Source organism: Castor canadensis, chromosome 9 (assembly GCF_047511655.1).
Source record: "Castor canadensis chromosome 9, mCasCan1.hap1v2, whole genome shotgun sequence".
NCBI classification, from domain to species: Eukaryota; Metazoa; Chordata; class Mammalia; order Rodentia; family Castoridae; genus Castor; species Castor canadensis.
The window spans coordinates 150861522-150878507 of NC_133394.1; the positions used below are offsets into that span (position 1 = coordinate 150861522).

Consider the following 16986-nt stretch of genomic DNA (forward strand, 5'->3'; position numbering starts at 1 on the left):
TCTTTGTAAGTGACACAGGGAGGCAGTCATAAGAAGGACTCAACCAGCTGTTGCTGGCACTGAAGACAGAGGGAGAAGTCTGGAATGAGGAAGGTGGCAGACACCTCCAGGAGCCAAGTGACAGGATAGCCTGCTCCCCAGCCCACGGAGGACCCTGCCAGGCCCACACCTGGTTCTAGCCAATGGGACCACTCTCATCTGACTTGTTTTAAGCTGCTCAGGTCAGGGCTGTGGATATGCTGGTCCCAGGAAGCAGATCCAGCCCAGGGACTGGGGGTCGGATCTGGCTGTGTCCACACTCACCCGGGCACCCCACCTGGTCCCTTGGCCTCCCTTCCTGTCCACATGTTGATAACTTCCCCAGCTTCATCCACCCAGACTCCAGGACTCCAGACCTCCAGACCTCCACGTCTGGCCACCGACAGGCCCCCGCTCCTCAGAGCCCATAATAACCCCCGTCCTCATGCCCCAAATCTGTCACCCAGGTTGGTGTACCCTAATCCCAGCCACCACAGGGAACAGCCCCCCACCTCTCTGATGCTCACACCACACCTGGAAGTCACACTGCCTATTCACATTCCCCTCGGCAGAGGCTGACAGTTTGACTGGACTTTCGGGGACATGCAGAGTGGCCTCCAGGGGACCCTCTCCCTAGTCAGCCCATCTGCAGGCTGGTGCTCCTGTGGTACCCTCATCTCGTCCAGTGCTCGTCTCCTCTGCTCGTGCAAACTCCCAATCCTCCCCAGAATCCCACTGCATCCTCCCCTTGCCCCACAGCAGTGCCCTAAGTCCAGATGAGTCTGCACCCCTATACCTGCCTGTCTTCCTCCGGCCATACTGCCCTACAGTGCAGTTCCCTCTTCTGGAACATTCTTCCCATGACAACCCTACAGTGAGACCCTCCTGGGCCTTCAATCCCTGCCTGACACTCTGACCTAGTCATGCTCCCGATGCAGCCCCATGGTGGAACTGGTGCCTAATGAATGCTGGTGGCACACAGGCAGGGACCAGCCTGCAGGACAAGAATGGGTGGGATGTGAGGACAGAACATGGCAAGGAAGGGGAGAAAACTGGAGGCTTTGAGCACCTGAGCCCAAGTCCCAGGGGACTGGTTCAGTACCTGCTCCTCTGTCCCCGAGAATGTGGCTGCCCAGAGAAGCAGTGTGGCCCCCCTTGCTAGGCCGGCCCTCCGCCACCCACACTGTGACTTTGCTGAAACCTCAAGGCAGAGGTCATCACTCACTCATTCAAGTGTTTATTTTCAGACACTGTTATAGGGCTGGGGACAGATGGAGAGGAGGTCAAGAAGGATGAAGCCCCACCCTGCTAGCTGGGCCCCAACATGCCTGGCCCATGTCCACCCATGCTGCCACCTCCACGCCACCCTGTCCTCCTCAGGACCCATGCACACTCACGCTTAGAGTGCTTGTCACACAGGGCGGCCGCCCGCATGTCACAGAGCCGCAGCGAGCCCTTGCTGCTGCTGTAGACGAAGAGGTTGCAGTGGTGGGGGTGGAACTCGGAAGCCGTGATCACCTCTGTGAGGTCCTCCATGTTGGCTGGCTTTATGTCCACGATGTCTGGGGTGGTGAGGTCAAGGAAAGGCAGTAAAGGCATCCGTCCTCACTGTCTAACTTCCCTGAGCCCCCAACACCTCCTCCAGAAGACCTGTCTAGCACCAGGTCTGAGATGCCGCTCTGTTCTCAAGATCCCCGAGCATCCCAGCCCCAGAACTGCCAACCACACAGAGAACTGCCCACCTGCCACCCCTTCCCCATGCCTGTCCACTGGCCTTGGAAATCTGGCCTTACTGCCTCCCTCCTGACCCTTGCCCTCTCCCCACAGTGCTCATCCGCTGCCCAGTGCTGCAGTGACCATGGGTCTGTCCCCGCTGTCCACCTTCCCTTATCAGTTGCCAAGCAGGAAGAAAGGAGCACTTGTACCTACTGTACACAGGCCATGGACACTTTTTTTTTTGGATGTGGGACTGGGGTTTGAACTCAGGACTTCATGCTCGCAAAGCAGGCGCTCAACTGCCTGAGTCACACCTCCTCTCCATTTTGCTCTGGTTATTTTGGAGATGAGGGTCTCATAATTATTTGCCCAGGCTGGTCTTGAACCATGATCCTCCCAATCTCTGCCTCCCAAGTAGCTAGGATTATAGGCATGAGTCACTGGCGCCCAGCCTGTGGACACTCTTGGTGAACAGTTCTGCGTGTATTACTGTAAACTGTCTGAAATCGAGGATGTGTCATATGTTGCCACTTGTCCCCACACCCACTCCTCCTCTTCTGTCCACAATACCAAGAAATCAAGATTGGTGGAAAAAGGTTCCCCTGCCTGTCTGGGCCACATGCCCAGGCCCCAGGACCTGGATACCTCATCCCTGCTGGGCTGGGTGGGTGAGAGGAGGGGCTCCAGTTTGCTGCTGTGACCAGAGGAACACCAGGGAAGAGACAGCTTGGAAAACAAGAGAGGAGAGAAAGATCTGGTGATGCCTTCTGAATCCCGGATCAAGCTGCACCTGAAGTCATTTTCCTTAGATTGCTATATATGGGGTCCAGTAAATGTCCAAGTTTTGTTTAAGAGTTAAGAATCTTGCAACTTGCAAAAGAAGTATCCCTGGCTGATACACTGTAGCACAGAGGGCAAGCACTTATCTAGGTGATGCAGTAGTGAGAGGCAAGGTTACATTCAGCTTCAGCAGGGCCTGCTCTTCTCCTGTCCATGCCGTTACCCAAAGCAGCAAGTCAGAAATCCTCTGCACAGCCCTGGAGGCCTGGCATATCCTGGCTTCTTGATAGTTTCAGCTTCACACCCTACTTGCGGCCCTGCCTGAACAGCATGCTCCTCCCTGACAGAGGCGTCCCTGGTCTCTGTCGCCCAGCCTGGCTCCCTGACTCAAACCCCCCTCTTCCTTGATGTAAGTCTTAGAACCGGAGGGGTCAGAGTTTGAGTCCAGGTCATCCACCTCCTGGCTGAGAGACCTTGAATGTTTCCCAGCAGTCCACACCTATTTCTCATCTGTGAAATGGGCTAATCTTCTAGCTTTATAGATGTGCTGTGGAGCTACAAGGAGGCCAAGCCCTTCTTGTAGCGAGCTTTCTCACAAGCTCTTGTGCTACTGACCTACCTGGGGTGACGGGAGATGCAGAAAGGACAAATGGTAGAAGACAGACATGCATAAAGTTGGGATCAGGTGTGCTGGGTTCTCAGATGGAGATGCACAACAGCCTCATTGCTTCTTTTCTTCTCTATTCTTTAAAACCTTGCTTCTTTTCTATTCTTTAAAGTCTCTTTCCTTAGACTCAGACTGTCCCATGTTTTCTCTTAAGCTTTCTTAAAGTCTTGACCCTCAGACTCACACTGTCCCATGTTCTCGTTACCTTTTCTTTAGCTTAGCTTCTCTAAAGCCTATGTGTAAAGTTCTCAGTGCAGAAAGATGCTCTGGCAAAGACACACCAGCCAGTGTCAGCATCAGCATCAGCATCAGCCAATCAAAAATCCCCATCAAAAAACCCTCCATCAAAAACCCTCATGTTCTCCTTCAACAAGTCTTTTATATCCAGTGGTAAACAAGGAGGTGGAGCAGCAGTTCTCAGGGAGGGGCGTGACATTGTAACAAGAGAAACCTGTGTTCTTACTTCTTTCTCTGAACATAAACAACTTAAGAAAAGCAGCTGTGCTGCATTTTGCCTCTCGCTCTCCTCTGCAGCTGGGGCTGTGCCAAACGCAGCCTGTAGATCACTGAGCACAGCTGTGCTATGTCAAGTTCTCAGAGGCATCTCATAATCCACTCCCCACACTTTCTCGCACAGTCTGACACACTGCAAAGCTCCATGAAAGTCAATACCATCATCATTCTTTATGGTCTGGAAAACATCAGCTGAAACTCTGAGGCTGACCTGCCAGGCCCACAGTGCTTCTTCCTTCTCCCCACCCCACCCCTCTCTCAGTGAGAAAGCTGGGTTGTCTGGCTCCTGTACACACAAGAGTTCATAAAATTCCAGAAGGTGCCGACCACACAATCAGAAGTACCAAGAACATTGTCTCTGGGCTCACGCACATCTGGTTTGCTGGAAACTACTCCTTAAGAAACTGTGGGCTCCTGGTATAAAAAGGATCAGAGAGGCTGGGTGCAGTTGCCCAAACCTGTAATCCCAGCTACTCAGGAGACAGAGATCAGGAGGATCATGGTTTGAGAGACCGTATCTCAAAAAAAAAAAAAAATCACAAAAAAGGGCTGGTGGAGTGGCTCAAAGTGTAGGCCCTGAGTTCAAACCCCAGCACCGCCAAAAAAAAAGGAGGGTGGGGAGCAGAGATTAACTAATGTATTCGTACTAACCCTTAAGAGGGAAAGAGCCATGACTAGGGACATCGCTGCCAGCTGCGGCCCCACCTTCGTGGCTGACTGCCACTGCCCACTTCCTACAGCATTCAGCCTTCTCCTCAGCGAGCCTCACTGAGCAGGCTCTGGAGGAAAAGTGGACATTCACAAATGTCTGCATGGTCATGTCCAGTGTTCTCACCAAAGGACCAGGGCCAGCAGGATGACATTCTCACTCAGAAGGCAAGACATCAGCCAAGGCCAAGGGAGGTTGTAGAAGAGCCCAGGACGCAGGCAGGGGACATTTCCTTGTGTTGTTAGGACCTGGTTCTCACCACATCTCACAGGCCTGAACTCATAGGCAGGAGGGGCCAGACACCATGGATAAGCTGGTGCCCGGCAGGGAGTGGCTTTCTGAGCATCCCAGCTTTTCTCTGGGAGACACATGGCCATCCGCCCTTCAGAACCTCCAGCGGTCGGCAGTCTATTATTTCTGCCAATGAATGGATGGCAGAAGTGACAAGTGACATGTGCCACCACCACCAGGGTCTGTTATGATGTTTCCCTGTGCCATGAGACCTGCTAGGGTTATACTTCCGGACATGCAGGCCAGTTCACCAAGATGTGGCAACTAAACAAGCTTCCTGACATAGTCACAACCCTCTGTGAAGACCTGCAGGAAAGGAAAACCATTTTCCAATCCACTCAGCAGAGAGAGGCCAGGGTGAGCAGTATCCAGGGCCATACATGGAGCTGTGACAGAGCGAGCTGGAACCCTGGCTTCCTGGCACCCATCTGGTGTGTCCCTGCCACCGCTGTGGAGTGGGCACACTTCCATGCAATCTGCACATCTCCCCAAGGCCCCCAGGGCTGGGGTTTGTGACCTGGCAGAGTCTCTCAACAAGGCGGATGCTGAGTGCAGATGGGGGTGCAATGAGCAAGAAGGCTACAGCCTGGGACTCCATCGATTGAAGCGAGCAAAGCATGGTTCATCCAGAGGCCTCAGCAGGCACCACTCTCAGGGTGGGAGGCTGTTGTCATGGCAACCATGAAGTTGCTGGAGCGAAGGATGGAGGTGGCCTTGCCAGGGCCTCCCCCACATGGAGACAAGTTTTTCTCCAAAAGCTGACTTGGCTACAAGCGTGAGCTGCAGGCTCTCAGGACACAGCGTGTGAGGTCTGGCAGGGGCTCCTGGCTGCCACCGCACAATGCACAGGTGACGATGGCCATTTAATTCTGGAATCCAGAAGTTCAAGATTGAGGTGACTGCAGGGCCAGTTCCTTTGAAGGTCCCTCTCTGGGCTTTGAGGTGGCCAGTGCTCCTTGTGCCCTCACACAGCCCCTGTGTGTCACTCAACCTTGGTGTCTGCACCCTCTTTTTTTTTCTTTTTTTTTTTTTTTTTTGGGTGGGACTGGGGTTAGCTCTCAGGGCTTCACACTTGCAAGGCAGGCACTCTACAGCTTGAGCCATACCTCCAGTCCATCTTACTCTAGTTATTTTGGAGATGGGGGCCTGGGCTGGCCTTGAACCATGATCTCTGGATCTCAGCCTCCCGGGTAGCTGGGATTACAGGTGTGAGCCACCAGCGCCTGGATCATTTTATCTTCTTATAAGGAAACCAGTTAGACTGCACTAAGGCTGAATTTTAACCTGTACACTCCTTAAAATCTTTGTCCAAATACATTCACATGGGAGTCCTGGGGTCAGCACTAGAGCACATGAATGGGGGACACAGCTGGGTGTCAGCAGTCCCCCTTCTCTGCTCAACCCTTGGGGATCAGAGGCCAGACTTCCAGCCTGCAGGGCCTCGGGACAGAGAAGGAGGGCTTCACTCCAAGTTGGCAGAAGCCCCTGGAGGGCTGAGAGCAGGAATGTGAGTTGCCTCATGGTGTTAAACCTTGCTGTCTCACTGGAGACCATGTGAGGACACGAGGGAAGACATGGCTAACAGTGGGGACAATGACACTGGGCCTCGATTGTGCATCACACACTGTGCCTGAGGACCTCAGGATAGCCCTGGCATGTGACATGGTGGGGTTACAGGCACGGAGTCCACAGGGATTGGCCAAGGCCATAGAGGACAACCTTGGGGCCAAAGTTGGAAACCCAGCACTCAGCATTCCTAAGTCTAAAGAGGGAGGTCAGAGAGGTCACAGGGAGACACAGTGTAAGAGGTGACCAGTGGCCTGGAGGTGGTGGAGGGGACTGGCAGCTGGGGTCCTGCATTCTGAGGGTGCAGCCAGGGCTCACAGAGACTTGTTTTATTCAGGACATTTCTTCTCAGTCACAAACCTCATCAGAAGCCCTATTCACTCCAAAGGTTCCTTTGTGCAACTGAAGAAAAGACACCTTTTCTGTGCAGAATTGAAAACAAGTTCTTCTCTGGCTTGGAATTCTGTCCTCACTCACCCTCTCCTTTACGCAGTATACAACTGTACTGGAAGCCCTGGCAGACACTCCGCCTGTATCCCCAGCACTTAGTCCAAAGCTCAACAGAGACTACAGTCCCTACTGGAGGACTCCGTGGAAGCACAGACAGTGGCAGCAGAGCTGGAGCCAGGACCTAGGAGCCTCTACTTCTTACCATCAGCTCTACTTACCCACTGAGCTGAGGTCAGAACACCATGGAGCAGGCGAACCCATTTCCTTCTCTGTACAGTGGCACTGTGGACAGATGAAGAGGCAGCCTTGTGGGGCCTCAGTGGATCACAGGCTGGTGAGGGGTAAGAGCTGTGTGTCTACACCACTTCAGGCCGTGTACAGTCTGGGCACTCCGCCCTCATAGCCCCAGCACAGAAGCACGTCCCCGATGACAGAGATCAGTGAGGCTCAGAAAGGCTGCATGACTGGCCAGGATGGCCAGTGAGCGAGCAGCAGAAGCAGGGTGGACCTCGGGCTCTGGGATGGCCAGCCCAGTCCCAGCTGTGTCCTAAGGCCAGCACGCACTGCTGGGCTGAGGTCCTGAGCCTCCCACCCATCCCCATGGCTCTCTCCCAGCCCTCCTGGCTGTAGGACCTGCTCCATACATGAGAATTAGAAATCTGAGACTTGGTGTGAAGCCAACTTGCAGCACGAGAAATTGCTTGGGAGAAGAAAAATCAATTGAACCATCTTTAAAGTTCTCTGGGTGTGAAAACCACAGTGGAGGTCCATCACTGGAGCTGCCTTGGGAACTGTTACCTTTAAGATGTAGTGACCTCTGGAAAAATATCTTAGCCCACGGCTCCACCTCGAAGTGCTGGTATAAAGGGCATGAGAGGTTGTTTAAACAGAGGTGGAGCACTGGGAGACAAGGGCTGTAACAGATGAGCAAAGGGGCAGGGGTTTTTATAAGAACTGACCTTAAATATTGAGGGGTTATTTTTAGGGAAGAAAATAATACCCCTTTATTACAAGCTCTGAGTAGCTCCTGAGCCCTTTATGGGAACAATTTCTTTGCTCTTACATATATAGTTAGGAAGGGCAGGGATGGGAGCAGTGGCTCACGTCTATAATCCCAGTCACTCTGGAGGTGGAAATCAAGAGGATCGAGGTTTGAAGCCAGCATGAGAAAAAGTTAGTAAGACTTCATCTCAACCAGTAAGCCTGGCGTGTTGGCGCACGCCTGTCATCCCAGCTGAGCAGTGGCATAGAAGGGCAGTGTAGGCAGGTCTGGGGAAAACAGAAGACCCTACCTGAAAATAACTGAAGCAAAAAGGGCTGGGGACATGTCTCAAGTATAGAGCACCTGTGTCCCCCCCCACCCTCTATATATCTCCATCCTAAGGAGAAGGGATGGTCTCCATCTTGAATTTCTGAACGCTGGCTGCCTTGGAGGGTAAGAAGCTCCCCAGGCTCTAGAGCCCAGGCTGCTTCTCTGGGTCTTTAGGGTTTGGGGTCTGAGCCTGTGACTCAGACAGACAGGGAGGTGCCCATGTCCTAGGACCACCCAGAAATGGCTTCTTCACTTCAGAGCCACCAGGCTGCTCCATGTCCAAGGTTCAGAGCACTCTACTGTGTGCGGGGTTCTGCATGGAGCATAGGGCACATTTAGGCCTCACCTGGGTTTGAATCCCAAGGCTGCCAGCGTTGAACGGGGGAGGCAGTCACAGTAACAGAAAACCCTGTGTGTGCAGAGATCAGCCATAGAGCCATGAGCCTGGGGTGGGGGGCTGGCTAGCCAGGAGGGCAGAAAGGACAGTGGGACGTGTTCAGCCATGGGGCTGTGAGCTAACACCTGTGTGCAAGCAGGAGTTGGCTGGGCAAAGAGGACTGTGCCCATCCCTACCCTAAGCCTGATGTGGGGGAATGTGGCATGTGTCACTAAGTGCTTGTCCCACGGGCTGCAGGCCACTACTGAGGGGTGCAGACCCTCGGAACCTGAAGGGACCATGGAGAGCTTGAAGTACAGCTCATGTGGTCAGACCACAGTGCCCATGGGTCACTGCCTGGCTGCTCTCAGTGGATGCAGTAGTGAAGGGACGGAAGAAGATGGGCCCCACTTTCTACCTGGAGGAAGCAGGAGACGGAGGAGGCAGAGGGCTTCCACAGTGAGCCCTGGTGACTCAGCTCGGGACACTGTGTCTGTGTGTGGTGGGCTTGCAGCAGAGGCCCAATAAACACTGAAAAGCCAACTATAGACAGTAGAGGAAATGTTCCTGAGCCAGTCTTCCTACAGCCACATGGTCAAAACCATACCACTCTTCCTCCTGCACTAAGAAAAGCGTTCCTTTCTCTCTACACCTGTGCTAAAAACCAATCTCACTGCCATGGAAAGTGTTAGTTTGGGTAGGAGTAGTGGCAATGCAGCAGGCAATACCTGGTGGGCTGTGAGGACGGAGCAGCTTCATACTCCGTGGGGAATGGGGGGACACTGATAGCAAGAGAGAGATGAATGCAATGCCCTAGCGCAGCCCAGGATGCTCACAGTGCTCAGTGTAGCCTCCCAGCCCTGGCTTCCCTCTCAGGACAAATCAGACTGATTCTACCTGACAGTGGGAATCCCCTAGGCAGAACCTGCTCGGTTCAGAGCAATCGATTCTCTGCCCTTCTGGCTCCTCCCATATTGAAAATGAGACAATTTTGTACCTGCTGCCACAGTTCCAATGCCTTCCCTGCCAGGACGCTTGCCTCCATGGGATGGGTGACATGTCTCTGCTCTGGGCGGTGGTGACTTGTGTCATTTGGTGGCCAAGCACCAGCTGGCCTAGGGAAGGGTGGGGGCAATATAGTCCCCTGGCGGATGAATCCAATCAATCAGGGGAGAAGTCCACAAAGCCTTGCAGACCACACTCAACTCCTTCCCAAGGCCCAAGGCCTTCCTACCAGGCCACCGAGTGCCCAGCACTCTGTGTACACATATTCCTGTAGCACTAAGGACCAAGAGTTGGCATGTTTCCATCAGCTAGTGACTTATTTTCACAAAACTAAAGGCTACACATAGGCTGGACATAGAATTATATAGCAATAAGGTAGGAGCGCCCCCTCCCTGTCCAGTCCACTCTATCCTTTCCACTGCTTCTGTTATCTGGCTCAGATTTGTGGCCAATCAGCCAGTAGGTACCATCTAGGGTCTTGGGGACAGTTGAGAAAACTGGTCTCTCCTGGACTTTATCCTGGAAGGATGGAGCCCAAGCGTACAGTACTCACTCGCCACCAAATGGAGCCCAAGACGGAAGACAGAGCAGAGGCCATGACAAAGAGCACTGCCATAACGTCCAGCCCGGAGCCCACCATGCCTGAGACTGGTAAACGTCCACACTCGCCTTACACCAGCTGGTGCAGCATCCTGGCCCAGCAATCAATGCCCTGGGTACCAGGGAAGAATTGGGCCCCTAGCTTCAGTCCTGATGGAGTCAGGCAGAGGCACAGCCAGCCTCTCTGTCCGGCCAGGTCTGAGCTCCTGCTCTCCAAACAGGTCTAGCCCCAGCCTCTCCTGGAGTCTTCTCGACTGTCCCAGTCTACTCCCGCCCTCCACTCACCAGGGCCAGAGAAAGCAGACAGATGCTGATGTCTGCTGAGTGCTTGTCACATCCATGTGGCCTCACTGACTACACATACTCTGACTCTGAGGGAGATTACTGAGGTGCAGAGAGGTGCAGTAACTCGCTGGAGGTCACACAGCTCAAAGGTGGCAGTAACACTCACACAGAGATCTCCTGATTCCAAAGCCCCTTCATGTCACCCCTTGCCCTCTTGCTGGGCTCTGGGCACTTCCAATGCTTTCCTCAAAGCCTCTCCCAGTTCCTCTTCTGGATGAGGGTCCCCCAGACCCAGTGGGCTATGAAGATCCCTGGCTCTCAGCAGCTAGAAGCCATGTGTTACCTTCTTTCCTGCTTTCTAACCCCCCAACTTACACCCTCCTGCTCCCACACTCCTTTGCAGCCAATCCTGGCTTCTGCTCAAGGGACAGAGCCCAGGTGGGCACTGTGCCCTGTCAAAGCTTCTCATGGTGAGGGCTGAGCCATCTTGGCTCTGGGTGCCCAGTGCCAAGAAGACACTTTGCTATCTGTCTGGTTGCACAAGGCTAGTGAGTGGGTCTCCACCTCCCATCACACACCTGGGTGCCTCCCTCACAGAGGACAGTCTCTGGAGCCATGGGTGTGGGGTTGAATCTCAGGGGTCACTTGCTAGCTGTGACCTTGTAGCAAGCAAATTTGGGCTCCCTGTGACATGGCTCCTGGTCTGGAAAGGGGCTCACGAATAGTGCCTATGGCACAAGGCTGTGTGAAGATGAACTGAGTTAACATTAACACTCACTGCTGAGTAGAGTCCCACACACGGAGTTCGCTGTGTGTGACCGTCATCATCAATGGCTGCACAAAAGTGGTGTCTTAGCAGATTGCCTGTCCTGTCCACCGCTGCCTTGGTGGTGGCCAAGCCTTGCCCTCCCCAAGTCAACACTCACAGGCCAAGGGTCCTTTCGTCTTCAAGTGGAAGGGGCCTGTCATGCACTTGTCCCTAGCTTGCTCTGACACAGGGACCACTAAGCGAGGTCCCCCAAAGCCCAACTCCAGCCAGGTTTCAACACTCCAGTTGTCACTCAGCCCTGGGCAGAACGCAGTGCTGTCTATGACACATGGCTACTACCTGCCTGGCTTGGACCTCAGGGAGGTTCCAGTTGGCTGTTGGTGGGTCAGTCACCCTTCCTCCAAGACAAGGCATTCTGGGATCTTAACTCCTTCACAGCCCCTAAATCACGGCCACTCTGGTGGAGGCAAGGGGTCACACGGAGCCCCTGGGCAGCCATGACTTTAGTGTTCAGAAAGAGACAGCATGTGATCCCATACCGGGGCCCCATTCACGCACTCAGCCAGAAGACGCTAAACAGAGATGAAGACCCCAAACCAGCTTGATTACTACCAACCCCCGCCCAGGTCCCCTCCCCTGGGAGAAGCCATTGTGGGGTGCTTGTGAAGGATACTGAAGCTCCTGTCGGTGATGGCCAGGTGCCAGAGGTTGATACGCAGGTCATCGGCTGACATGTATGTCTCGCAGTCACTGTTGACAGAGATGGAGTTGATGTGATAGGTGTGGCCATTGGCAAAGATCCTCCGTGGACTCACCTCCACCATCAGGTCCATGGGCTTCAGCACAGGTACCTGCCAAGGAGGAGGGTGGTCAGAGCAGGGTGGTGCAGGAGAGGGTGAGGTGGCATGGTGGCACAAGATCTTAACGAGAGGCTGCGACACGGACACGGGCATTGATCCTGATACTGCGTGGCCTCAAATAAGCAGACTGTGAATAAGTGGATGAACCCCTCTGCACCCCATTTCCCCATCTCGAAAATGGAATGAGGGGTAATGTGGCAGAGCCAGCCGATTGTCCACAATCACAGTAATTTCCCTTCTGGGAAGATGCTGCCCAGATGAGGACTACATATCCCAGCTGCCCTTGTACCTGATCACAACCATATGATTGGTTCTGACCAATAGGAAGTGAGCAAAGTGATGCTTGCGTTAGCAAGGGCACACAGTGCTGTGCCTTTCTGGGTGAGGACCCAGACCTAGGGGAGGGGCTGGAAGGAGCCTGCGGGAGAGTCACATGCTAACAAGAAACCCATGCGGGATCTTCCTCTAGTGTATCCATGTGCAGCCCTGGAACATCGGGCTGTTGTTACAGCCAAGTCAGCCTGACTCATACAAACTCCTGTCTCACAGCCCCCATGGTGGCACCAGACATGGGCCTTTGCTTCCTTCTGTGCCCCAGGCCTGGAGCACTCACCCCTCTGCAATCCTAGCCAACCCCACCTCCCAGACCAGACGCAACGGCCCTGGGTGTGCACCTGCCCTGCTTGCCTCAGCATGCCGCGCGCATCTCTTGTTGGAGCACTTGCTCTGCACTGTGGTGGGTGTTGGACATGGCTCTGGCCAACTGTGAGGCCTTGCAAGGTGCTGAGACGGACAGACAGATATGACTTCGTTGATCTCTCAAAAGGCTTGGCTTGGGTGATCAGGAAACAGAAACTGACCCACCGCACACTCAGGCTGAGCCAAGGGTCCCCTGGTGCTCACAGAGCCCCAAAAGTGCCTCGTCAAAGCCTGGTCTGCTGCAAGGTTGTCATCTGCTCCCATTTCTCCTTGGTGGACTGGGGACCAGTTGGAGTGCAACATGTCTTCATTTGCCTCTCTGTCTTTCTGGTACTTGATCCAGACCGAGAGCAGAGAGCGCTTCGGTGAGTGAGTGTGTGATGGTCCCCCAGTTCCCCAGGACAGCTGAGATGGGAGGTGACAGCCTCAATGTGGCAGTGTGTGTGATGAGCACCAGGCCCTAAGCCCTGTCCTCACACACCAGGGCACCCAGTGTGCGTGCGAGTATGGACATGAGTGTGCACTCATGAGTGCAGGTGCATGTGTGTGCATGAGTGTGAGAACTTGCATGCAGCATGGCAGGCTGGCCCGCCTGGCTCTGGTGTTCCTCTTGCTCTCTGTGTATGTCTCCTTCTAAGGGAGTCAGCATGGGTGTCTCTGGACCCCAGGGGTCCTCCCTGCACTTGTCCCGTGTGTTGGTTATTCTAGGTCAGCTTCTCACCTTCCCTTCCCTCAGGGCACAGCCATCACCCACCTGGAGACCCTTGGGCAGAAGAGACCAGAGATGCGGCCACTCTGGAGGCCACTACAGAGTCTCTGGCCTGGCCCAGTCCTGGGTCTCACCCCCCCTCCCCCCCCTCACTCTGACAGCAATACTTTCTCTTAGCAGCCTGAGGATGCTCACCGCACCCAGCCATTCACTGCCACCCACCAAACCAGATGTCAAAGCCATGGAAATGAAGGACGGGAAGAGTGGAAAGAAACCTGCCCTGAAGATTTGGGGGTTTCACAAACAAAACCTTCGCTGCCACTCTACCAAAAGCCATGGTCTAGTCAACGCAAGGGACCAGAAGATGAAGGAAAGAGAAGGACTGGATGGCAAGGGCTGGAGAGACAGAGGAATGATAGTGATTTTCACTTGGCCTGTGTGGAAAATGTGTTGCAGAGATGATGGCTGAGAGGTTTTGAAGGATGAACAGGAGTTCACCAACTAGAGAAGGTAGAGAAAGGCCTCCTGGGCTCCCGCAGCCCGTGCGTCCCTCTGTCACCACACTGACCACCAGTGTGACAGTGATTTTCTATCCATTTCTGCGGGGGAGCTGGGCACACTCTGGAGTCAGGGACTGATGTTTGAGGTTCTAGGAACCTAGCACCAGCCTAGCATGGAGCCCTAGCACAGAGCCACTTCGAAGCCCACCCTGGGGGCTTCCAGCACGCCTTACAGGCGAGGCAGAAGCTGTGCAGGAGGGTAGGGGAGGCTTCGGTGAAACGGTGAACAAACGGGTAAGAGGCAAGATAAGGAAAGGCCAGGACCCCAGGAGACCCCTCCTCCTGCAGCCTCAGCTGACAGTTCAGTGTCTTGACATGTGACATATGGAGAGAAATCTCCCACACTGGGAGGGAAACACGCGTGATCCCCGTGGGCCACGGGCTCTGCCTTGAGCGCCAGGCCAATCAAGACAATAGCATCTGTCGCTGAGATGAAACCCGGGGGACAGCGGAGGTGTGGGACACCATTGTCCTCGCCACTCAATGCAGAAGCTGACTGGCCTTCCCGCGTCCTCGGAATTTACTCCTGCAATTTGCCGGTCATTGAGAGGCCAGCACACTTAAACACTTCTCAGGAGCGCACCGATTTCCACGTTGTGTTTATGATGACTGGCTGGACGCTCAGCCGTGGGCACCTGCTACAGTTCCAGGGGAGAGGCAGAGAGGCCTGCTAAGTCATTTCAGAGAGTGGACTTGTCCTGTCTGTTTTACTGGTGAGGAAACTGAGGGACGGAGCAGGGAAGTGACCGTGGCTGTTGACAGCAATTTGTCCAGGGGCCTGGAGAGGCTAAGGACACCCCTCACCCTAATCATGGCTTCTCAAAGATGCAGCACACCACGGTTAAGGACAGGAGTGTCCCATGATGTGGGACTCCCCCTTGTCCCCCCCCCACACACTGGCCAGGCTCGTTCCCAGCACTCTCAAGTCACTTCCTCTGAGCTGACTTGACCGGGGCTGGGACGTCTGCACACTGCGGCCTCCCAGCGCTTGGGGCAGAGTGGGGCGGTACGTATCAGCCCCACACCAGCGTCGTCTTCAGCAGACACTGGCAGAGCACCCTCTTTGCTCCAGGCCTGATTTTGGAGGCCAGAGACACACAAGGTGGCTTTAGCCACCTCCTGGCCAGCTGCAGAAGCCACAGGAAGGACAGCCACAGGGCCCTTCCCGCCTGACGCCACTGACCACTTATGTCCCTCGTGGGCAGCAGGGACCTCCTGCCTGCACCAGAAAGGAGGTGGAATGTGGACCCCAGAGCCAGGCTGCCTTGGGTTTGGATCCTGGCTCCCAGACTGCTCATCTGTGAATTGGAGTGACAGCATCCATGCCCCCCTTCAGGATCTGGTGCTGATGAAGTGAGCACACATTCACTATGGCTGTGTTTATTCTTGTTCCAGAAGAGGAATCCGAGGCTCACGGAGGCCCCAGCTCACCTGGCAGGAAGTAACAGGGGTGGACTTGAACCCTGGTCCTGTGACTCCAGAACTTACTTTCATGTCTCACAGACACTCCGTCGGGAGAAAGGAGTCCTTTCCCCTTTCAATAGCACAGGACAGGAGTTGGCGTTGATGCAGCAATGCAGTGTGAACTTCCCAGCCTCTTTCAAGCTGACGGCAATCTGGCCAGCACAGCTCTGTGAATGCTGCAAGCTGAGAATATCTCAGGCTTCCTCTGTCCCCTGGCCTAGGACTCAGGACTGGAAGAGCTCAGCTGACAGACCTTCTCTCCCTTGGCTCCACTCTCGCTCAGCTGAGTGGATTTGGGTGAGGTACCTCACCCTGGGCCTCAGTATCCCCCTTCACGTAACAAGGCATTCTGACTTGCAGGTAGAAAGTCACGACCACCACACCTCACGCTCACAAGACTCCCAGGTCTCCATTTCACTGGTGAGGAAACTGAGGCCTGGAGCAGGGAAACATAGTCGCCCAGCAAGGGAGCAACCCAGCCAGGATGAGACCCTGACTCTAGCTCTGAGCCCAAAGGCCGGTGCCCTAAAATCCTCTGGCTGAGTAAAAGCACAGGTGCTCCTCCTCCTGTCACAGGACACTCTCCTCTGTGAGTGACCCCCGCATTGGACACTCACCTGCAGGGACGTCACCGTGGACAGGTCTTTCAGCTTCCCTTCCTCGTCCTTCAGGTTGTAGCCCTCGGGCCTCTTATCTCGTTCTGTAATCTTCCATAATTTTATAGTTTTATCTTTAAGAACAGAACAAAGAACAAGCAGACACCTGTCAGCCTCCAGGACAGGGGACAGAACACCAGCCAGCCAGCCACACATGGCACCCGTCTGGAGGCCACCGACCACCACCCTGTTCTGGACAGCTGGGAAGTCCCAAGGCACACGCTGTGCACACTCACACAGAGCACATCTCCGCGTGTGACGTGCCTGTGTTCACCCCCCTCCTTCCTCATGTTTGCTTCCAAAGGTGACAGATATCACTGGGCTAAAGGATTTGGCACTTTCAAGGGTCGTTATGGACCTCTCCCCTCCCCACCCTGTAACGTCCTTCACAGACAGATAGGAGCAGTCAGCCCGTGTATTCTTTCCAACTAAACAGCCTCACTTTGGGAACCTGGCTAAGAATATCACAAGAGAAAGATGGTTAATTCTGTGTCACCTTGGCTAAGCACAGAGGCCAGATATTTGGTTAAACATATCTTGGATATGTTTAAAGATAAGATTAAAATTTAAATCTATTTAGCAGATGACTTGTCATGATGTGGGTGGGCCTCATCTAATCAGATGAAGGCCCGAATAGACCCAAAACTGACAGAGAAGGGAATCCAGACTTGAACTACAGCTCTTACCTGGCCTCTGGCGAGTAGGCCAGCCCTTAATATTGTGGATCTACCAGCCCCTGCATGTGAGCCGATTTTTTAAATCGACGCCCCTCTTTTGGTCTCTCTCCCATTAGTTTGGTTTCTCTCTGAAGAACTCTGACAACCACAGTGAGCTCAGCTTGTCTCCCATGGTCACTGGGTCTCTGGACCTGGTCCTTGTCTGGAGTAGCACGTCCCCTATACACTACAACAGGAGCTCACAGGCGGTCATGACGACACCGGTTAGTACAGTGAGGAGGACCCGGCGTCCAGCCTGGGGAGG

At 54.2% G+C, this 16986-nt stretch overlaps 1 protein-coding gene across 4 annotated transcripts in view; it reads right to left on the reverse strand.

The window, feature by feature from the left end:
* The window catches only part of Ppp2r2c (protein phosphatase 2 regulatory subunit Bgamma), a 101720-nt gene that overhangs the window by 11665 nt on the left and 73069 nt on the right, over positions 1-16986 (reverse strand). For all 4 annotated transcript variants that reach the window (XM_020165366.2, XM_074042662.1, XM_074042663.1 and 1 more), the window contains 3 exons: positions 15967-16079; positions 11731-11908; positions 1416-1580 (listed from right to left, as the gene is read on the reverse strand). In XM_020165366.2, the coding sequence (XP_020020955.1) occupies positions 1416-1580; positions 11731-11908; positions 15967-16079 (456 nt within the window). The remainder of the gene's footprint in view (positions 1-1415; positions 1581-11730; positions 11909-15966; positions 16080-16986) is intronic.